General features: G+C 35.5%; 1 protein-coding gene across 6 annotated transcripts in view; it reads left to right on the top strand.

Moving 5' to 3' along the window:
- The window catches only part of LOC129262560 (C-myc promoter-binding protein-like), a 38,463-nt gene extending 16,637 nt beyond the window's left edge, over positions 1-21,826 (top strand). For 2 of the 6 annotated variants that reach the window (XM_054900692.2, XM_054900690.2), the window contains exons 13-25: positions 213-357; positions 696-824; positions 1,364-1,649; positions 4,078-4,413; positions 5,273-5,488; positions 5,847-7,037; positions 7,625-7,811; positions 8,777-9,232; positions 9,845-10,160; positions 11,523-11,606; positions 12,387-12,559; positions 13,114-13,286; positions 16,822-21,826. In XM_054900692.2, the coding sequence (XP_054756667.2) occupies positions 213-357; positions 696-824; positions 1,364-1,649; positions 4,078-4,413; positions 5,273-5,488; positions 5,847-7,037; positions 7,625-7,811; positions 8,777-9,232; positions 9,845-10,160; positions 11,523-11,606; positions 12,387-12,559; positions 13,114-13,286; positions 16,822-16,958 (3,829 nt within the window). In that variant the 3' untranslated portion in view covers positions 16,959-21,826. Of the gene's footprint in view, positions 1-212; positions 358-695; positions 825-1,363; positions 1,650-4,077; positions 4,414-5,272; positions 5,495-5,846; positions 7,038-7,624; positions 7,812-8,776; positions 9,233-9,844; positions 10,161-11,522; positions 11,607-12,386; positions 12,560-13,113; positions 13,287-16,821 lie in introns of all 6 variants that reach the window. The other 4 variants (XM_054900691.2, XM_054900689.2, XM_064099641.1 and 1 more) reach the window with 3 other exon arrangements.
- Positions 21,827-23,796: the final 1,970 nt, after the last annotated feature.

Genomic DNA, 23,796 nt, shown 5'->3' with positions numbered 1-23,796 from the left:
TTATGTAAATGGCCATCTACATATTTGATCGCTGTCTACCTCTTCCCGGTTTTCCCTCTATCATTCTTTGTAACAAGATTGTCAATCCTGCACCGTACCAGCTACACAATAGTTTTCTCTTGTTCATTGCATTAATTTGTTATCATTGTTCACTCTGTTCAGGACTTTTTTTTTTACCTTTGATCTCTGACAACTATATCTTCTTTATACAGCTATCTCTTGGGACAGTCCTACGCCCTTTGGTTTATTCATTTACCGTCCTATGTGAAAGCAACTCATTCCAAGACAAGAGCACTCAGAACAGCCTTTGAGGTACTCAAGAAGATGCAGGACAAGAACATCCAACTCTTCGATGAGGTCGGTTAAAACTTTCCTTTAGATCAAAACTTTAATTTTCTAATATCCATTGGCTTTTTATGGGAACCATCTGATGCCACTTGGCCCTATTTCTATCGTATGGAAGGTGCTATATAGAAACTAACATTCCTGGAGCATTGCTATAGGACTCTCTAAACAGCGAAGTTATGGATCAGTGATTAAGTTCTTGGATTAAAAAAAAGATGGTTGGGTTTCTTATCCCTCAGTGACACAAATGTCCTTTAGCATTTAATTTATCTATATTTACCACACTCCATCTAGGTGTAATAGTGGTTACCTGCAGGAAGAATATCACTGTTATTCCTTTTCCTTCCTAGGTATGTTATCGAGTGCTAATGCAGCTATGTGGACAGTACAGGCAACCCGTTTTAGCTGTGCAGGTCTTCATGGAAATGAGGAAAAGAGGAATTAAACCAAATGCAATCACATATGGTCACTATAACAAGGTATGTTTTCGCTTTGTATGTTATACCCAAGTTATGGACACCTATACAGAAGTATGTACTTTTAGATTGATGAAGACATTTTTTTTTCCTTCTTTACCGTGTTTACATGTGCACCGGCTCACGGTGCAGACACAACAATTTTGCTCTGCCAAAATAGTAGGATCAGAACCGCGAGCTGGTGAAGACACAGCAATTTTTCTCCATGTAAACACAAAGCCAAGTCTGCACCTATTAGCTATTAGCGCGCGTTTTATGATGTAAATTCTATCCACCAATCCACTGATCTATGTTTTTGCCCTGCGAGCTTGGGCAGCGTGTAAACACGAAACAGGATAATTTGGCCGAGTCTGCACCGCCAGCTAATGCAGCGTGTGAAAACGGTATTTGTGTCATAGCCATCAATTGTGCAAAGTGAAAGGTTATTTTTTAATTTGATTTATATTAAGAAATCTTGTTGGAACTTGTTTTCTCGGTAAGAGTATTTCCATCAATGTATCCTAAAAGATTCTTACATGTTGTCTTGACTATTTTCTACCCAGGCTGTCCTAGAATGCCAGTGGCCAGCTTCATCATTCAGCAGCTACCAGCAGTGGGTGAAGCTTCGGAACACCCTTGCTGCCGTCACCCAGTTCCGACGTGGCATCAAGCATCGTGGCAGCTGCTCTGACACCAATAGCGATGTCCTCAGCCAGGGGAGTGGTGACAGTATGGAGCCACCTGGAGTGATACTTGAACCAGAAAGAGGCAAGGATGAGACTGATCTCATCAAGCTGATGGAGGGTACAGCTGCAGTCAACCTTACAAGGGAAGAGAAGAGCAGTACTGGTGAGTAGTCACAATCAACCCAACAAAAATAGCATTGGACAAAGCTCAAGAATGTTCTTCCATGATGCATATCCATTATAGTTTTTTGAACAGCATGTTGGCATCAAGAAAAGGTCAATAAGTTAGCAGGGTTCTTCTCAAGAAAACATGATAGAATGGTGATCAATTCTAAATCAAATGAGTTGTCTAAAGAATAAGATTCAAGCTTAAAAGAGAAATCTTCACATGCTTTTGATGCAGAAAAGTAGCATGCGGCATCTGGAAAATAGAATATAGAGAGTAGATTTGCCATGAAAAAGGATCATTGGATTCTGGGGATTAAAACAAACTTTCACTATTCCTGTCACAGAGCATGTTTTCCCACATTGCATTACCCATTGGATTTGATATGAATGGAAAATTTCAAAAACCTTGGACCTTTAACATAAAGCTTAGCAATTGATCACACCTTTGATATGTTCAATTTAATTGCACAATAATCAGTACAATCAGACTTGAAAGTGAGATGTAGAATCAGTCTGTATGCTTTGTGTTATGAGGTGTTGAGGAGAACCCTGTTGATGATTGGTTAGAGTTAAAACATCATCATTCTGCATTTGCATTTCAATTGTTTATCAGCATGTGCTACTCACAAAATCAGGAAAAAAATTATGGCATGGCAGGTAAAACTAACATCACACTGTTCCATATATTGAACACTAGAAAAGATATGTTATGTTGCATACACACATGGAATACAGTAGATACACCATCTTCTCACTTTCTCTCAATTCAAGCTGGCATCATACTGTATTATCTACTTTCAAATATTCCATATATCATCTTTACCATATCATGACTTATCTTATGTATTGTACCATAAATTACTGCTCAAGTCCCTTTGTTCTATTCTGAATTTCCACCAGAATTTGAGATACAATATCTTATGAATATGCATGGTTTATCAAATATATTTGTCATTAAAATGATTTTATGCAAATGTGAATTCCATTTAAGCTAAGCCATATGATAGGCCATACATTAACCCTATTTAAGCACCACATTCACTTTAATAGTGACATAATACTGTTTGGGTCTTAATAATAAAGTCTCCCAATTCAGCAATTGTTACTGTTGACGTTTTTAGTGTCAAAGTTACATGTATAGAAAAAAATAAAAAAGACTTTGATTATTAGAAAAACTGTGCATGGTGCAAATATACTCAATCATGGGTTGAAACAAGTAGGAAGCTCTGCAAAGACCCTTGTAACTAAGCTTAAAAACATTTTCTTGCTATGTTTGTAATTGCATAGAGTGTAGACTATGCCAATCTTACTTTCAATGATAATATCATGAACACATGATACTAATTTGGTTTAAAATAAAAAAATCTCTTTTGAAAATCTCTTGACTAACCATAGTGAATCCCCAGCAGTTTGTAAATACATTTTGCTATTTCCATCCATTACCTGCTTTTTAAAATAAAGTGTGTTGTCTCTTAATCAATAGAACTTTTGCAATTTTTGAAATGTCTCTAACTTGCAGAAACGAAAAGTGTATAGTTCTGTGGTATTATAGGAATTTGCAATTGATCGTATTATTTGTAATTAAAAGACTGTTTTTCAGAACTCTGCTTAATCAGTAAAACATTTAATTAGATTTTGGATGACATTTTGTTCTTTTTAAGCATTAAATTTATTATGCTTTTTGTGAATATGTATATGCACTTGGTATTATTCTTCATGACCTAACTAATAAGATGAAAAATATTTCATCATGCACTTAATAAGACTTACATGCAGTAAATACCCGCATAAAACTTTGCAAAGTTTGTAAATAATGTAAGATGCATTTATAATCGTACTATTAAAGTTTGTAGAACTCCAGTATGCATGCTGGTGCTGGTTAGTAATGTAAATTACTCTTGGGCAATGCAAACTCTTAATCTTTCTTTCCTTTATTTTAAGTAAATCATACCTGCCACCTGCTATAGGATGTTTTACTTTATCTTGACTTCTGGTTTCTAAAAAAATACATCTTATAGAATACATTGGAATATCCTATTGCATTCTATACATATTTTTCTTTGTAAATTCCTTTTCTGTTTCTTAGCTTTTAGTATTTTCTCTGTTTTGTGGGAGAGTCTGTAGTTAATGAAAATAGAATTGAAGCAATTTTCTTCTTCAAACTTCATTGAAATCCTCTTAACAAAGAGTATGATTTTAATATAAAAACTGAACAGTCTACCAGGCTACTTTTTTGGTTACATGTACATGTATGAGGAGGATCTGAAAATATTTTGAGAATTTAAGAAGAGCTTCTTTTAGCCCCCCCCCCCCCAAAAAAAAAAAAAAAAAAATTCTTTCAGCTTATCTTAATTCCTGTCTGACTTCTTAGTAATATTCCTAACCTTTAATTCGAGTGAGAAAACCCCCCATTCCACTTTCAGGCAATTCTGACATGGGCTATGCCTCCATGATCATGGACGAGACCACACCCAACGACCTCTTGACCTCTCCTGAACTCTCTCCCACCAAACTAGCCCGCCAGCGTGACTCCCAGTGCCTGGATGAGGAAGATGAAGAGGCTATCAAAGCCCAGGAAGAAGAGTGTGACCCTGACGTCGCTTGTGAGGAGGTCGCTAGAGTAGATGGAGAGATGGAGGGGGTTGTGGAGGGGAGAGGAGAAGGGGAGGAAGAGCAGCAGGAGGGGGAGAAAGAAGTTGAATGTGAACGGACCTTTGTGGCAGATGATGATATGTCACTTGCTAGCCACACAAAAGAGGGTAATTGATTGAAACTCTTTCTGCCTCCTTGCTATATCTGTGCCTAAACTGTGCTACCTGTATATTAATGCCCTTTACCCTGAAAGTAGCTGCTTACCAGTATTCTTTGTAAATATGCCTATTATGATCCTTTGCCTAGTATATGTCTGTTCCATCCTTTCTTCAAATGCAAAATCTGTAAAGTTCTTGATGTATATGATGTGTAATGAAAAGTTTTTTGTGTTTGAAGCATATCATCAGCTGAAGCAGGGAGGTAACATCTGCATTGTACCTTTTAGTGTGTAGTAAAATGTTGGTGCAGCAGTTGTTCAAATCTTTTTGAAAGATCTGAACTGATATTAAAAAATAATAGTTTTAGTGATTACTTGCATCCATCAGCCATTGCATTGTGAAGTTGTTTATTGTTTCATCATCCCTTGTAACATGTCTTCCCTTGTTGTGCATGCTCTTTTGTGTACATAAATGTACTTGGACTGTATTTAGCGAAGCATGCATCTTTATATTGTAATGTCTATTGGATGTAAACAGGATGTATACATGAGTTCCATTTCCAGATCTATTTTGCATTATGCCTCTTTTTGACATATTGTGAATTAAAGCAGTTTATAAATATGGTTATGATTGATATTGTGATTATTCTTACTGATACATGTATTACTCATGATTTTGGATTTCAAACATCTTGGACAAACCATGGATGAATTTTTTGATAAAGCTACTAGAAAAATTCTTATGTAGTGCATCCTTAAACCAAAGAAACCCCAACATCAACCAACCCTGGTGCCTCAGAAACAACCTATGAATCCTGCTTATTATTATAACCTCATTGGTAAAATGTTATTCCTTTTGATTTTGACAGAACTGAGTGCAGAGATCACCCACATCAAGTCCCGTAGTGCACCTGTCAGTGAAGTCTCCACCCCTATCAGTCGAAAGAGGCTTGACCTAGGGGGTAATGATACCCCTGATGGTGGATTGTTTGGTATCACAGATCTTGAGGAGGAACCAAGAGGTAGGGGCAGTAGCATTCTGAGGAGATCAAGGAGTAGTGTTACCAGTCGGGAAGCTGTGCATGGTGAGAGTAAGAATCTTTCTGTTTTCTTAATCTTTTATATTTTTTGTTTGCGTTTTTGTCTAAGATACATACTTAACTAATTTCCTATGGCTGACTTTTGAATTTACTGTGCAGTCATTTTTGCTTGCACCCCAAAAAGATGCAGTTTGATTTTAGGTCATGGAACAATATGTAGGGATGATAACTTCCATGGTAAGTTGAATGAACTAAAACAGTATACTCAAAACGGGGATTTTTTTAGAGAACCAATGAATAAAGAAGGTGATTGAATATATGTTAAAAGTTTGAACCATTGTAATAGAAGACAAAAAAGGTTTTAAAAAAATCTATAACCTACTTTTGCTTTATATGATTCCAGTGGTTTTGGATACTACTCATTCATCAATGAATGCCAACACATCGCTGTTAGATGCCAGTAATCTTGAGGATAATCCGTTTGATGATTCACAACTTTCAGACTCCAGTGACACTCCTCGTAGGAGGCACAAAAGTGCAGGAGAACACTCTTGGTCATTAGCAATCAGGAAACGGATCAGCAGCGGTGGTGATGCCGCAGCCACCATCACCGACAGTCTTGCCACTAGTGATTCCATCAGTGAGGATAAGTTTGGTTGTGATGCCAAAATGCTTGAGAAATTGCGGACTAGTAGTGAAAGCAATCAGTCTGGTAGTCACTCTCGGTCGTTGTCCTGTGGGAGCAGACCGCAATATATCAACCAGAAGAGCGAGGAGTTCCCTGTGGAGGTGAATGCCTTGGATGAAGCGGGGAAGGAAGAGTTGTTGGACGTTTGCCATCAGATTGGAACCTTGAATGCGAGTGAGGATAGGGGGAGCTCAGAAGGAATGACCGACTCTGGTGACGATCTCCTGGTTGCTATTAATGAGAAGAACTCACAAGATACCAGACAGAGTGGCAATGCTGATTTGATTGAACTAGTTGAAGAAGATAGTAAACTGAAAGCTTCCAGTATCCCTAATGGTGTTCACGACATACATGTGAGTCCTAAACACACTACGGACAAAGTCAGTACTGACGATGATGCATGTGACAGTAATGAAAAACCACTTGAGAATGGCTTAGGTAAAACGGAGCTGTACAAACTTGAAAGTATGGAATCATTACCTAGCAACTCTTCATCGAACGACACTAAAGACTCTATAGAGAACCTGTCATCAAAACCGCGAAAGACACCCAAGCGGAATTCAAGCTTCCTATCCAACTTGCTGACGTCACCATTCACACCCCGCGTGTCCAAACAGTCCATCAGTCGAACCTTCCAAACGGCTTCATCTCAGATGCAGACCTTGCGGACCCATGCCACAGACCTTGCCTCCAAGTTTGGAGAGTACACCAGGCAGCTCTCCTCCCCTGTTATCAAAGACAGTCAAAGCAATCCAAGCCTCATTGACATTGATGAAACTTATGGAGGGATAGAGATTGGTGGCAAGTCTGAACCCAGAGACATTGCTGGATCGTGGAATGAAAGCAAAATGGAAAGTTTAAATCCTGAAGAGATGGGTATCCACATGCCTGGCTCACAATTTGCAGGTACAGTGTAATGAATCATGACATATTACCTTTAATAGTGAAAATGTTACCTTTAATTATTCTCATTTGAGTTACTTTGAGTTAGCATTTGCAAGCAGGATCACTGGAAATTTCCAACTTACATTGGTTTTCAAAGATTGTGCTTAGATAGTGAAATTACTATCAAGATCTTGTAATTGTACATAGCGCATTTTTATATTTACTCTTTGGAAAGCTGGTTCAAGACTTCACTATCACCCACAATCTGCAAATTATGCATTTCTGTAAGAGTGTATATTAGCTGCAAGATCCAAAACAAAAGTCTAAATACATATACATAATCATAGAATAGAGTTCAATATAAGGTGTTTTGTCATTGACTTGACTCTGAACTGTATAATGATTCCTCAGTCATCTGTGTCTGATTTTTTTCTACAATGTCCAAGTAAAACCATAGCTTCAGCTAAAAATTACAACTGTATGATAATGAACTTTTGAACTATACTTCAAATGTGCCTTTTAAGCTAGTATTGCTTTAAAAGTACATTTTTGTGTATCCTGTACTTGTGAGAAACAATTAATCAAAATTCTATAATCCATACTTGTAGGTAGTACACAGTCTCTCAATAATCCCATGGCTTCTGATCAAGAAGATGGTTTTAACAACCCAAAGAGGCAGTATGCTATGCATGTCTTCATGACTAGTTGCTTCCGCTGTGGTGCTTGCCGATCGGCCCTCTACGATGAACATATCATGGCTGGATGGGCCGCCGATGATTCAAACCTTAACACAAGGTTTGTCTTAGCTGTCTCTTCTCGCAAGATTCTTATATTTATTGTAAAGGAATTTTTTCTCATTTGGGGCATTTAGACGATTATAAATGGAAGCAATAGAAGTATTGATTTTCTTTCTTTCCTAAAAATTGATTTTGTAATACATGTCTTTCAGTTCTCCTTGACAGGATTTCTTTGAGGACAAGTCCACCCCTAATAAAAGTTGATTTGAATAAAAAGAGAAAAACTCAACAAGCATAACACTGAACATTTCATCAAAATCGGATGTAAAATAAGGAAGTTATGACATTTTAAAGTTTCCCTTAATTTCACCAAACAGTTGTATATACATCCTGGTTCGGTATGCAAATGAGAGGACTGATGACGTGATCCACTCTCTATTTCTTTTGTATTTTTTATATGAAATTTGAAATATTCTAATTTTCTCTTCATTGTTCTGTGAAACAAAAGTTTCATTTCTCCGTGAACATATGGTATTTCCATTGTTTTAAAATGTTATGGTTCAGTAAAGTTTGTCCTTAATATCATATCTGTAAAAATTGAAATATGTTATAATGAAAAAAGAAAAAAAAGAAATAGTGAGTGATGGACATCATAACTTTCTTTTTTACATCCTATTTTTGAATTGCCAGTGTTATGCTTGTGTGATTTGTCTCAATTTAATCAAATCAACATTTTTCTGGGGGTGGATTTGACCTTTAAAAACTCTCTTCTCTTGACTTTTAGTGTGTCAGATTCAAATTTATTGCTTTGACACATGGACTCTGAATGATTTCTGAATGGCCGTCACATTGACAAATATTTACTCCAAACTTGGAAAAGGCTAGTCTTGCCCATCTTTTTTTAAAGATCATCTTTAGGAGTGTATATAATCTCAAGCATAAGCTATTTATTTCCATCACATCTGTAATCCTATTGATTGAATAGTATTTCTATCATATGATGGTCTATGTTTTTAATTCTAGTTGTGCGTTCTGTGGATCACCTCGCGTACCATTCCTGACTGTGACCATCAAGGACCTTCGGGAGCCTGGAGGACAATGCAACCTGACCCCCAGCCCGTCTGCAGAGAGCATGCAGAGTATCCAATCGGCTCCCTTCCTGAAGCAAGGGGAAACCCTCCCCGGTAAGACGGATGAATCTAACAACACCTACCAGTCAAATCCCAGCGTCGATAACTTATCTCTTGGTAGCGAAGGTGAGGGTGACCCAAAGCCTGCCCTGACAGGGAGGACCATGCCTGCCAGAAGAGAACCAGGACTACATCACTCAGCGGGAGAAACAATAATAATGGAACAACTGAAGAAACCTGATGGAGGGATGGAGAACTCACCTTCTGCAGCCAGGAGGCGGACTGTTAGCGAGTGCCATAGTGTTGATTTGCTGAAGGAGGTGGACTCTTCGGAAAGGCCAGGGAATGGGTAAGTGTTGATAGACCTAGCTTTAAATGCTAAAGTCTACAAACTGATTATCAGACTAAAGAAATAAGCTTAAGAAATTTTCAAAGGTTCCATTACTACAGTATCTATACCATTTATAAACTTATCTATCAGTTAAAATTTTTATTGCTGGATTTTAATGAAATAGGCCCAAGATTGTTTCTAGGCATTACAGTGTTCTGGGCAACAGGCACTACTTGAGACTTTACATCTTTTTAATGTGCATGTAGAAGATTGCTATTGAAATATTTAGATTCTGCCAGTTTTAATAGTCATCCCTTTCACTGTTGTGACCAGGGAAGCATTTTTGTCTGACAAGTTGTCGGCTCGGATGACTTTCCTTGATTTTGATCAGCTAAGAAGCACTCTTTCTATAAAAGTGTCTTTGTCAGATAAATGATCTAATAAGTTCTTTCATGAAAAGCTCCCCTGTTACTTGGTAAGATCTTTATTGATTAGATAATGCCTTTGGAAATAAATTTTTGTACAATGAGTTGTAAAAAAAACAAAGAATGACAAAGCTTACCTAACTTATTGGAATGTGGAAATAAATCAATCAATCAAATCAAACTTTTCTCTCTGGATATTCTTTAGGTACCCTGCCAACATGCGTCCAGGAACTTCCTACAGTCTACCCCGCTGCAAAACCATCCAGGAGACCTCCAGTGCCAGCCTCCTGGCTGATTTCTCCACTTTCTCCACCTCCAGTCTCCCCTCCAGCATGCGCGGCTCCAGGGAGTACCTAGCTCCACCTCCTCGCAAGGACACAGATCCTGACCCTGTCAATGTGCCGTACCTAAGCCCTCTGGTGCTTCGCAAGGAGATTGAAAATGTTATTGATAATGAGGGTGAAGAGTGTCTGAGGCAGCCTGCTTTCGTGTTCCAGCACCCTATTATATTCTGGAATCTTGTAAGTACATTTAGTCCAAATAACTGAATGACTTACTTGCCAAAATGTTTCATATATTCTTAACACAATACTTTTGGAATAACAGATTGGTCTTTCATAAAGCTGTTTGTAAGTTACATACATGTATTACTTCAAGTACATACCTTTCATTCCCTTAACCCTAATTCTCCCGGGGGGGGGGGGGCCATAATGGCCCCCCCACCCCCCCTGACAATTTTTGCGATATATCTGCTGCGCAAAATATTTTGACCTCGCCACTCACTGACTTTTTACTTTCAAGTCTCACGCAAATTTGTGACGCCCGGGTACGCGGTTACGACATTACGCAACATTATGTAAGTGCATGTCAGACCCCAAATTGCTCATAAACGTGATTTCATGTACAAATCCAATGCAGATTGTGTATTAGCCAACATTCATAAATGTATCATTATTTCTTCTTTTACTGATTAAACTTAATTAATTTTGCCTTGTTTATGATCAGAATTAAGTGTGGAACGATTTCCATCGAAAAAATAAAAATAAAAAAAAAATACATAAGAAATTAAAAAAGAAATAAAATACGTAAGAAATCGGTCTTGGTACCAGAATTTTTTTCATTCACAATTGTTAGGAATGCTATAAAGAATATTTTCACCAAATAATAGCATTCTAGGAGCTTTATTTAGTGAATCAGAGCAAAAAGTATGATTTCATGAATAAATTAGCATAATTAATTCATATGAAATATATGAATTCAGTGAAATTTACCAATGCAACTGCGTAGATTACTTCATTCTCTACCATCATGCAAATTTTTGTTGTGATAGCGCAATCCGCGGCTGAGATCTTAAGGGGGGCCACCCCCCCCGGAATGACAAGAATCAAAATACCCCGGGAGATTTAGGGTTAAACTAAAGCTGGAATCTGATCTTTGTAGGAAACAAGCAATAGAATACAAAGCTTATTTTGGGGTAGAAATTTCATTAGGCTGATAGAAAGTGCACTTCTATTTCCATAACTATCTTACTGGAGGGATATTTGGTACAAGAAAAGGTCACCAGTCCAGTCCTTCATCTAGTTATGTGTATCCAACAGTTTTACTAAATTTCCCAAGAAGTGTTTCCATGAGCTCAACTTTCATTAGCTCAATGTTATTAGATGTTGGTGTATTTCTAGGTCTTTGAAAGAGATGACAGGTGACTTTTTTTTTACTATGGGTGTTAAGATATTAAGTTTAAAAAGTGTTAGAAAAGCTCAATATAGCTTTCATTTTCCCTTTCATGTCTTAACCTATGTTTGACATCATTCCCTTTCTTGGCACTACATCTCTTTGTAAGGAATGTGAGTTATAACATTTATTTATTTTGTTCTATTATTTAGATCTGGTATTTCAAACGGCTTGATATACCCAATTATCTAGAGGGTGCCCTTCTAGCTGCCTACAGTGAAAACAGGGATCCAAATGTAAGTGAACCGTTCAATTAACTTTTTAGTTTTCATCTGGCCTGATTTTATTTGAAAGATCCATTATGTTCATACATGTAGTCCTTTTTTAATCTCAATGCCTTATTCTCTCTCTCTCTTTCTCTCCAGCCGTTTCTCTCTTTCTCTCTGGCACGCTCTTTTGTTTCTCAATTTCATCAAAGTTCTTTCAATGTCACCCGTACCAAATCTAATGGTTTGTACATAGGGAGTGCTTTATGAAGAGGTTTGTCAGTGATTTTTATCAACAGATGTTATAAGCTACTGAAAATCCTTGCATCTGATTGGCCGAGAGTAAATTAGTCCTTTGAAATCATTTGAAAAAACTCTTCATGAAATGCTCACCAGGACTAAGTACATGGTAAACCTAATGTTATTTCCTGCTACGTGTACCGCTATTCAAAACCATCAAAGACTATCTGACCTCCATGTAGTTAAATCACTTTAGATTAAAAATGTATGATCGTCTGTCATTTTGCATTTTAGAGCCGTGGTGTAGTGGTTCTGACTCTCGCCTTGAAAACAGAGGGTCGTGTGTTCGAATCCCACCGCAGTCTAGCGTCATATGTAGTATGCCTGGCAATTGATTCTTGAAACTCTTGTTGGAATGCTCCCCAGGGAGTGGAGAAGGTGCATACATTGTATGCAGGCATGCAAGGGTCCGACGACCGGGGTAATAATATGCTGTAAAGCGCTTAGGGCCATTATAGGAAAAGCACTATATAAAAATAACTATTATTATTATTATTATGTTTTTATCAGGATGGTGGTCGTTACCTTGCAACTGATTCCAGGTACGTGAAGGTAACGATCCTATGGGACAATCTGAGTCTTTACAAAGAGGATGGTATTCCCATGTACCTTCATTGGACACCTAATGCACAGGCTATCAAGAATGCTATTGATGCACCAGACAAACCAGATTTCTCAAGCTCGTAAGTAATCTTCACTTATTGACCTCAGAATTTTTGATTTTTTTTCTAAAATAAGTTACAACTTGGATTTTGCCTTTGAAATTGATCAAATAAATAAATAAATAGATTAATAAATAAATAAAGTACTTGATAGCTTTTTAGGTCATGAGTAGATTTAGTTTCAATCACTGCAAATGTGTTGGATAGATGAATAGAGAGAAAAGTAGATTGACTGATATCTAAAATATATAAAATAAATACCCCATATATATATCTTTCACCTTATCAGTATGTGGCTCATATTAAAGAGTATTATGATTGATTCAAATTCAAGTCAAATCTAAGTTGATTACAGCTGAGATCAGTAATCACATACATTTATTTGAATCAATATACAACAATTTTCTTGAAATACCAAAGTTGTATATTGTGTTTTTTCTGTTCTTTACATGTTTATTTTCTGCACATGCTATGACCAGATTCCTGTTATACAAAAGAAAGCTTTATTTGGTGGTCCCAAGGGACCTTATTATTTCTACCATCTGAGTTGATTTGTGTTTTTGTTCCCCCTGTAGATTTATGCTCCAGATAGTGAAATGCATCCGATTTAATAACGTGTTCCTTCCAATCACCATGTTACTGGATGAGTTCACCAGACAAAACATCGCTGTAGGAGAGCATCGTAGCATCTATAGAGAACTCCTCTTCCTCTCCTTCCTTGCCCTTGGAAGGGATAACGTTGATCATGGTAAGATGCAAGTCAATCAATCACATGTACAATAGGGCATTTTCACGGTAACTGACATTACACGGCACAATGTTTTCACACCTTTCATTGTGTGTATCTCTAAAACAACAAATAATGGGAGTTTGCTTTTGATAGAGTTAATAAAGTGAACCTTGCTGTATACTCTGATACTAAGTTTTCCTATGTAACCACATTTTTTAACGCATCAGCAAGCAAAAATGTGTCAGTAACTGACATTACGCAAAAGGACATGCAATTTCAGGGTGTTCATTAAAATTGAAATATCTCATGTCCCTGAGTAGATAGAGTAATAATTTGAATATGTAAATATACCTCCGTTACTAGGTTAAGATGTGTCAAAATATTAAACAATTCGTTTTTGTCCTTTGGGGGCTATGATAGTTTTTCCACAACCATGCTGGTAACTGACATTACACTTAATTTGCCATAGAGATAACACATGGAAGTCAAATGTGTGGAATCATTGCATTGTATCTTCTGTGCAGGGCTTCACATGAAAGTGAGCTTGATGTGGAAGTATACCCGAGTTTCTAGGAACATTTCAATGAAAAAAAATTTTCTTTTTCTTAATTCCTTTCTTTGATTTGAACATTTTTATCATTACTTGTCGGTAAATGACAATACACATTAACATTTACTAGTGCTATGTGATTTTAAAAGGCATAATTTTCTTGGTACTTATATGTAAGGCTTTTTAAAATCATAAAAGTTTCATAATACTTCACATTTTTGATTATCAAAAGATAAGAAATGTATGTTTTACTTACTCGGGGGGAGGGGGGGGGTGGGGTCATAGCAGCTACATGTTTTCCTATAGTAATTTAATATTGCATTGACTGTACACATGGATTTTTCTGACTATACACCCATAATATGTTCATCAGTTTTATATTGACTTTTTAAACCTTTTCCTTCTCCAACCTCCCCTCAAAAAAGGCAAAAATGAATAAGGGTCTCCTCCCCTAGGCTACACGTACCCCTCCCCGAATCTCATGCAGCCATGTAGTTTTATTGATTTCTATTCTGGTCAGTGCAAGCAATGCTTGTTCATATCTGTCGGATTTCAATTCTCTTCATAATTTGTTTAATCATTTTCTTTGCTAATTTCTTTTTTAAGCTGTCAACAAAAAATAAACTCCAGCTTCTAAACTGAAACTGAACTATTTGTAAATTAGAAGAAAAAAAAGAGTTTTAGTAGATCCATGCAACATTGATCAGAACTGTCAAATTTCACTTTTCATCTATACTTGTAAACCAAAAACAAAATTGAATCACACATCCACACTACTAACAGACCGTGTATAAAAACCAGGAATTTACTTTTAGCAAGGCAATGCTCAAAAGAATCCTAGTTCTAAACTAAAAAATGGACCCTGGAAATCCCCTTCATCACAATGTTAAGCTTAAAAAATGTTGCAGATTTAGGCAATAGGTTGGGAAAAGTACCCCCTACCCCCCCCCCCCCCCGAAAACCAAACAAAAAATTGTCTGATACAAACAATTAGGTACTTGGTAAGTGCATGTACAAAACAGTTTCATAGTAATTTTTTTGCACGATGGGAATGCAACTTCCTTCATAATTTCATATAGTATTCCTTGTGAACTATACCTTTTAAAAGTCAATAGCAAGCTCCTTCTGGTGTGACTTTTAAAGTGAAAGACTTAAATAACAAGTATACAATATTTCTTCACCATAAAATTGACCACATATTTGCATTTCAATATTGGTAACCAACGTTTTATCATGGTAACTGACATTACATCTCGGTATTAAACTGACATTACATTTTCCACTTGGTAACTGACATTACATATATTTAATGGTACCCTATGGCTTCATTGTTAATTGGTAATCTTTAATTTTGGTGTAGAAGGGAGGGGTGTTACCTAGAGAGGAAATCTACCAAGTTTCATATAATATATCCTCTTTTCCAGGAAATGAGAAAAAAAAGTTCATGTTTTCGGTAACTGACATTACATACCATATTACATACTTCATCAATGTTTTTTTATCAGATGAATGAATTACTGGTGTTTCTTTCTGTGGGATTTTAAAAAGTGTTATAATAGCAAGCTAAATCACAGGCAAAAACAACATGATCAAACCTGTTCTTTAAAAATCTGTCAAAACAAAATATGTATCAATATACTATTTTCAACACTAATTTGTATCCATACTTTGGCAGCCATTTTGAAATAAAAAATGGCTGCCAGAGTCGGAAAAAAATTTTGTCTCAGAAACTTCAGGTCTTGTTTTATTAAAAAACATAAAGCATTTGACATGAATATCAACTTGATTTTTTTGCCTCTGTGTCCATCTGTGGTGAAAATGCCCAATATATTGAGATAGAGAGAAAGGGAAATGATCATAATAATATTCTAGTTTGTTTCTTCTCCCTATTTTTATTTTTCATCTTATTTTGTCTTCTTTTTTTCTGCTTCATCTTCTCTTCTTCCCCTTTCTTCTTTCTCGTCTTCATCTTTGTTTCCCTTCTCTTCCTTCATCTTTTCCTCATAGATGATGTTATAGGGAGATGAATGTAAAATTAATGCAGATTAATACGTGAATAATAAATGCAGATTGATTGCTGAATATGTCTTTAATTATTCAGTGTGCATTTGTAAATGCAATGAATAAATATTAAGTGGATAATGATTTATAGATACAAATAGTTCCCATACACGACGAAAGAGTGATTGTGCAGACAAGTGAATAAATTATTAGGGATTATATAGAGGATGATAATTTGTATTGGATTTATCAAATATCGAATGTCCTACAGATTGCCTTGCAAGTATGGATTATATATATGCTCTGTTTTTTGTAACTCTTTATCTTGATCAAACTTTTAAAAAATTTCAAAAGGAAATTAAAAGGAGAAAGAAAACCTAAGAACAAGAATGCTCATGAGTGAAAAGAAAAGAAAATCAGAGAATAAGATTAATGAAATTTTGAGAACGATATGACAGCCAATAAGAAAGTTGTGACCATTTAAATATCAAGATCACTAATACTATGTAGATCCTCCTATTGGCAATGCGACCAAGATTAGTGATGTCACACAACAAGTTTTCCCTTTTTTATTTACGAAACTTCTATTACATGTCCTCCCATGAAATAAACACTTGATCAAGAGATAGACTTGATAAAAGTAGGAATTTAAGTAAAACTTGTACTAAAGTAATGGGAGAGTTGAACAAGTGTGACTTCACACATCTTGATCACATTCCAATGTGATGATGTCCATAGCATTTGCAATCTCAACATTTATTTTTGTTTGTCCAATTGTTCTAAGACTTTTCATTGAATCTTTTATTCTTCTGTTTTAACTCAAGCTAATTTGTAATAATCTTTCTTTAACAAGTCATACAGCCACCACAGATTACCATTTGAATATATAGTTCTAAGAAGTGTCTTTCCAGTAGTATTCTGTTGTAATTTCAATATTTATCTGGATTTATCCAATCATACTGATACATCACTTACTTTTTGACAATTCATATTTTCTTGTAGATGCGTTTGACCAGCAGTACAGAGTGGCCTACTCCAAGCTTAGAGAGGACCAGAAGGAAAAGATGCAAAAGAATGACCGTCCTCCACCCAGGGCTGTCCAGATGTGCCGTACTGTCTTCTGTGATCTCAGTTTATAGAGTGAAGTTGATTGCAAATTTATTGCTTAGAGATGAGGAAAAATGTTTGATGCCAAGAAGAGAGATGGAGAGAGAGCAGACATTGAAGTTGAGGACTTCAGGTGTGCTTCACATTTTCCTGCAATGTTTGCTTTGAAAGAAGGGCTCACTGGTCTACAAGTTTTTGCCCAAGAGGAGAATCATTAGAACCAGTAGCATTTATGCATAGAACAAGGGAAAATAATCATTCAAAGAAGTTGCTTAATCCAGGCAGTCAGCTTTACAGGGTTGTTCTGAGGGCGTGTTTCATGAACATTAGATGTGACTAACTTGTCAGCTCTGACAATTTCAGTGAAATCTTTGGTTTTGATTGGCTAAAAAAGTTGTGGTCTCTAAATGTTAACTGGTCAGAAAATTACACCTTTCATCTCCTTCCATCTCAGATGAAAAAAAGAGAGAGATGAGGATCCCTCTTCTACAGTATTTTTTTTAAAGAAGAGAACAACAGTGTCAATGGATTCATGATGAATACCTGAGGATAAGGGATTGGAATACAAAAACGTATAATGCACAGGCAAAAGCAGACATTTTATATCTTATGCACATAAGTCATAAATCAGTCACTCAGCATTCAGCCCAATTCAGATGTACCACACTCAGCTGCAATGCCACTTCAATCGGGTTTAGAAGACGAAGATGATGGGTCATGTTACACCCTGAATAGGAGAATCATGGTGGCATCCAAATGAAGATAAATAGTAGAAATAAAGAGAAGCGTTGCTGATTGAACATGTATTAGTTGGTTTTAATTTTCTTTTCTATGCTTGTTTTCACACTGTCATCACTGCCATGGAACCAAGTCAAGTTAAGAAAATCTTGAAAGCTAATGCCTGTGTTTATTGGCTGTCTTATGGCATTGGTGTGTGCATTGCTCATCATTCCCATTATTTTAGTTGCTGGTTTAGCTCCCCCCCCCCCCACCCAATTTTGTATCAAGAAACTTTTTTGATCTGTGATCATCCATGGTCAGTAAAGACTGTTATTCCTTTAATTACTCCACTAAGTATTAAGTTAGCTTTGGTTTAGACTTGTGTGGCCCGATCGATATTGTGTAAGCCTACGAAACACAAATGCTGTGTGTTTTAATCCTGATAATCATTTGAAAAAATTTGGGTTTTTTTTTCCTACTAGCGTATTAATGTTATTTCAATGGCAATGTTTTTCATCAGATGCTAAATTGAATTTTAATGTCTAGCATCCTCTATCGACCAAGGACAAAAAAACATGGTCTTGCACAAAGGTTGTGATGGATTGCAAATTTGAAAGAGTAGTCTTGATTGGCCATTTCTATTTTCAAATTGATTGCAAGCCTTTGTATTACAGAGCCTGGAGGATAAATCAGTGATGGAAGGTATGAAATGATCTTTGTGAAGGAATTCCATCTACTTGTGCCATTTGTATGTGTTGTACACATTGCAATTAGAGACAGCAGGAAAAGTTGTATCATCAAACTGGGATATTGATTACATTAAAGTTACAGTCAGAAAGTATCCCTCCATGTTAATAATGGTTAGTGGATTATGATACTGATGTGTATGAACAACATTTGTCATTTATCCATGTAAAATGCAGTATTGTAATAGCGAGACAGCGATTGTGACGGTGACCAGTGTATGAAAGTCGCCTCCTCTTGAACTTGAAAGTTGCTAGTAAAGTTTTACTATATAGTGAAAGCATTGATGATTATATTTTAGAGAAATAGACTGAGTTGAAATAATGTTTGTACTAAAAGCTTTATGTTGGTCAAAAGGATTTTTCCCTCATGAATCTAATGCGTATTATTTGGCACAAATTTGTTACTAAGGTATACTAAGAGTTGGTTCTCATACATGTGTGATATCATTCATGCAGTGACATGTCGGACATATGCTGATGAATTTTTAATGATATATCTTAAACTTGTCAAGGGTTTATGATTGGTACTTTGTAAATTGCTTGTAGATATCTTCTCAGTGCAATGCCAAAACAATGATGTAAATATTTCAAATTTTTGTATGTTTGAAAAATGTTATTGTCTATCACTTTCAGGAACACACTCTATGTATATTGGATAGTTTGTATGTATGTTTTGTTTCTCTTTGCTTTTTTCTAAATTTGAAAATGCCTAGCTATTTGATAAAGTGACTGCTGTATGTAAGTTTGTATTAAGGAACTATATAGATACAACTCTTACAATGAACCAATGTATTTCGAATATATAATTGTACTTGAGTGTAAGTTGTATATCTCACAAGACTCACATAAATAAAGTTTGTAATATTCTATGGTAAATTTTTCATTTTCTGTTACTTGTGAAGACATCTGGAGACTGAAAGAAGGCTAGTTGAATTTGCAACAGTTATTGAGGAAGCTGGCAGCATTTTAACCTAGATTCTTTTGTTGGTGCATTTATCATGTAGTATCTATTTCCCACATTGTACTTAACATTCCATATATCCACTATAGTTTGAAATATTTATTTACTTCACAATGGTATATATCATCATTGCACATACTTGAACATAATCTTAGCTTTTAAAATGAGGTAAGATCACATCTTTGCTACAAACTTCCAACAAATCGAGTAAGAAAAGAGACAAAAAAGGAACAACTTATATATCAAATAACCACCAGACCTCCAGTTATTCATATTCACATATCATACACTGAGTGCTCTTCCTATGGTCCATGTCTTTATGAATAATCTTTTACTGGAAATATCACTCTTTTCAAAGATTGCCTCCTTTACCCCCCGAGTACGACAGTAAGTAATATCTTTGGGGGAAATACTTAAATATTCAGTTCATCTATGATATTTGCATCAAGTTATTAAGGATACCTGTTATTGAATGTGTACACACACAATGCATTTAGATGTCATGTGCAAAGTGACAACTGGACTCCTTTTTTCACAATAATATGATATTTACATTACAATAAAAGTGTCTTCTGATAACATACAAATAAAGCCACAATGCACAGAATAGTCAAGACTTGGTGTATGCTGCAGAATTGAATGTCTTAATTGTGTTGGATTGAGAGAATGTAAAACGTAGCATATCTTCGCCTCTTTCCCTTGCTCATATGTTGTATAATATCTGGTTTATATTACAAGGTACAATTAAGAATGCCTCTGATTTCTTCTTGCCCTTAGTTGGTATGTTATCAAATGATTTAATTATGAAGGAACAAAAATATTTTGTTTATATACATGTATCATGTGCAATCTTAACAACTAATTCACAGATTATTGCTGTAAAGCTGTTAAAGGGATGTTGTTGAAATTGAAGGACAATGATTTGCTTCCAAGTGTATTTGACAATTTACCTGATACGTCAACAGTTCAGCATGTTTGTGTGTGTTGTATTTATGCATGTACTAGATGGGAAGAAAACTTTAGTTGATTGCAATTAGTTTACAGCAATATACAGTGCACAGTTAACACAAATAACATTATATATGTATGTAACACAGCCTGTTGGAGGATATTGACATTTTGCAAGGTTATTTATTTGATACTCAATATAAATTGAAATCAGAGATTAAATGAAGAAGTCAATTTATATAGCTTCAATTAACTCTGTTGGAATGTTATGAGGGAAAAAAAGGGATAATGAAATATTGCTAAGTATTGTTGAGATTTGACTCCTACTTTTAAATCTTCTGAGCTGTTGTAGGAAGCCATCCTTATCCGTTAATGCATTCATTTCGCATAAATATCGACCTTCAAAAAAGTTACCGTAGTTAAAAGTTGAGCTGCCAAATCCAAATGTATTGCAAAAGATGGTATTTTCATAATAAATTGTTAATTGACTTTTTTCTGTTTGATTTAATTTCTGAATGATTGTATCTGTGTGCTACTTTAAACTTCATCCTTCACCATAACTAATTGACAACCCTGTTTAGAGTATAAAAAAAAAAGAATGAAGCATGTTTCCATCACCAAAAGTTTGCCATTCACTAATGGTTACCATAGTATTTCTTTGTCAATGATAACAAAGGAGTCATGACAACTTTAATGAATCTAGTGGCCAGGGTTATGGCTAGGGTTCCATAACATAGTGTTCTATTAGTCACAAAATGACATTGGCCTGTCAGAAGCATTGTTGCATACCCATTTTGTTAATGAGTCTAACCACCAACCAGTCAGAATCATTCTTTCAAATTATCATTTGAATTCAAATATGTTATTGGACCCTGTCTGTCATTCAGTGTGTTGGCTTAGACCATTTGATTCTGGCCAGTTTCATTTCTCAATGTATGTATAAGTTTTTGTCAGACTCCCATCTTGATTTGTATTTAGTATTTTTGTCTTTGGACCAAGTGAAGCCATTTCAAGCACACATGTTCTCCCCACCCCCAACTTTCTTTCATGAAGAAACCTGACAAGTGAAAGCATTGGAACAAGCAAAGAGAACAGAGTTAATTGAAATAGCAAAGAAGAATCATATTTGATGTTGTAGAAGGGTACTGCTGCAGTATAACAACCGAGTAACAAATTTAATCTGTTGTATATATTATGGTAACCTGTGGTTTTATCTGTATATAAAGCACGTCTTCAAGATGGTACATACTATATCAAACACATTTACATTGTACTGGAATTTTGTTATAGAGAAAATTGAACACGTTTAGGCCATTTATAATGTACAGGTATAACAATTTTGTAGCTTGATAGTGAAAAATCATGTAAAGATCTGTTCTCAGAATTGTATAAATTGCCCATGGAGAACATTTATAATTTTGTTAGGCAGAATTTCTTTTTTCTTATTTTTTTTGCCATTTGTGGAGTATGTGATTTACGATGTACTGTACCATATTAAATCTGACAATATCCTAAATACTATGTACATCCCTGCATTGGATGGCTTATTTGTTTTGAGAGAGTTTTTGATATTTTATGTAGAGGTCACGCTCTGTTTTAAGATTGGTAGAGAAAATGGTAATGAGACAGACAGGGAGAGGGGGTGACGTATTGGAAATGAGAGACCAGTGAAGATTGCGGCATTAGGAGAGATTGAGAGAATTTGAAAACAGGAGGAAGTGAGAGAAGAAGGATGAAAAGGAGAATAAAAGGATGAGGAAGAGGAAAGTGAGAAAGGGAAGAAGAAGAATAACGAAAAGGAGGAGAAATGTAAGAAGGAAGAGGAGGAAAAAAAGAGGGGGAGGAAGAGCGGAGTGAGGAATGAAAGACGAGGAGGAAAAGAAGAAAAGAATAAGGGAAAGGAGAAGAAGGAAGAGGAGGAGGAAGAAGATGAAGGTGGAAAGGGTTCTTGTTCTTGGGGAAAAAACAATGAGGATTGGGATAAAATGAAAATAGGAAAGAGACAAACAAGAGTTTGAAAGTTTTTATGAGGCCAAATCCAATGGAACGTCGTAAATAACCAATATTTAGATAAACCAAATACCTAGCTAATTAACAAGATTGATTCATGAATTAATGATTGAAGTGTATTGATGCCGAGGAGGTGCAACTTTGCAAGGTAAACGTTTTAAAGATAATATATAAAAAAAAAGTGTTCATAAAAAAAATGAATCTGTCATTCGTTTAATCCATCGAGTCAATATTATGTTGATGGAATATGCGATATCTTAATCACCGCCTTGACTCTAATAAAGATTGGCTTAAATGTTTTAATGCAATGTGCATCATTTATTGCAAAAGTTATGAATTTTGTATTATGATAGCTTTTAATGGATTATAAACTGAAGTGAACGCCCTGGAAGATGAAGGTATGAATTAAAAAAGTGGGAGTTATGATTTATTTGGCTGAATACTTCAAAGCTATTGAATGCTTTTATTAAAACCCACTTGTAGATAATTGGTTCCAATGTAGGTGAAGAACATCAACGAACCAATCTGCGAATGGGACAAGTTTCAAAGATTCGATTTCTGGATACCGTCATGAATTCATCCGTAATAAAGAGATATTATTATAAAAAGATAAATAAGTAACGATCTCCTGACTGATGAAAATAAGAATAAAATGAATAATGAAACGAAAAATGGGCCAAATTTGATTAGATTTTTACTAAAGATCGTGTTTTAAATCACCAAAATCTTAGGAGATTTAATGATAAATTATAAATTATATTACGTATACTGTAACAGGAAATCAGACAGATTTCTCGTCTCCGTCAACTAATTCTCAACTTGAAGTTGGATGTGAATATCTGTGTTTACGCATATATGCCGAGGGGGATTTTGTTATTTGTTATATCATACTCTTTGAAAACAAACACTTGTTATTCATTTCCATTGAATTATTTCAGCTGAAGGATCAAGAGGTGCCAACACGATGAGGTCCTTACTAGCTAAAAGTAAACACTTGCTTGATGTATACTATTTTAAAAAATGCATGAAGTTCATTGTAATTGATAGTTCAATTATCTTCAATGTCTTTGTAGCTGGTCATGTTTTATTTACTTTGGGATACTCTGCTTATTTAAATTTTCCACATTTCTTCCACTACCACTTTCCAGATCAGATGGGTAACGAAATATATTATGGTTTGTCACTTGGTTCTGCCCGTCGCTCTTCACAGAAATTTTATTTTCTGAAAAGAAAACCCCGCCAAGTCTACCAAATATGTTTGAAAAGTTGCACACGATGTACTGACACCAGTGAGACTTTCTATGATTATTGTGATAACATACTCTTTATAACAGAAAATTGTTATATACATTCATTAAAAACACGAGAACATATACAATAATTTGCAATGAATTAATATATTGTTACGACAGGAAAAATAAATAAAAATAAATGTTAAATTGATGTTGGAGGTTAGGTTGATACTTTTATCCCATGCTTCACATG

The sequence above is a fragment of the Lytechinus pictus genome, chromosome 5 (assembly GCF_037042905.1).
Source record: "Lytechinus pictus isolate F3 Inbred chromosome 5, Lp3.0, whole genome shotgun sequence".
Taxonomy (NCBI): domain Eukaryota; kingdom Metazoa; phylum Echinodermata; class Echinoidea; order Temnopleuroida; family Toxopneustidae; genus Lytechinus; species Lytechinus pictus.
The sequence above is the reverse complement of the archived record's forward strand: the minus strand, read 5'-3'. Positions and strand labels throughout refer to the sequence as shown.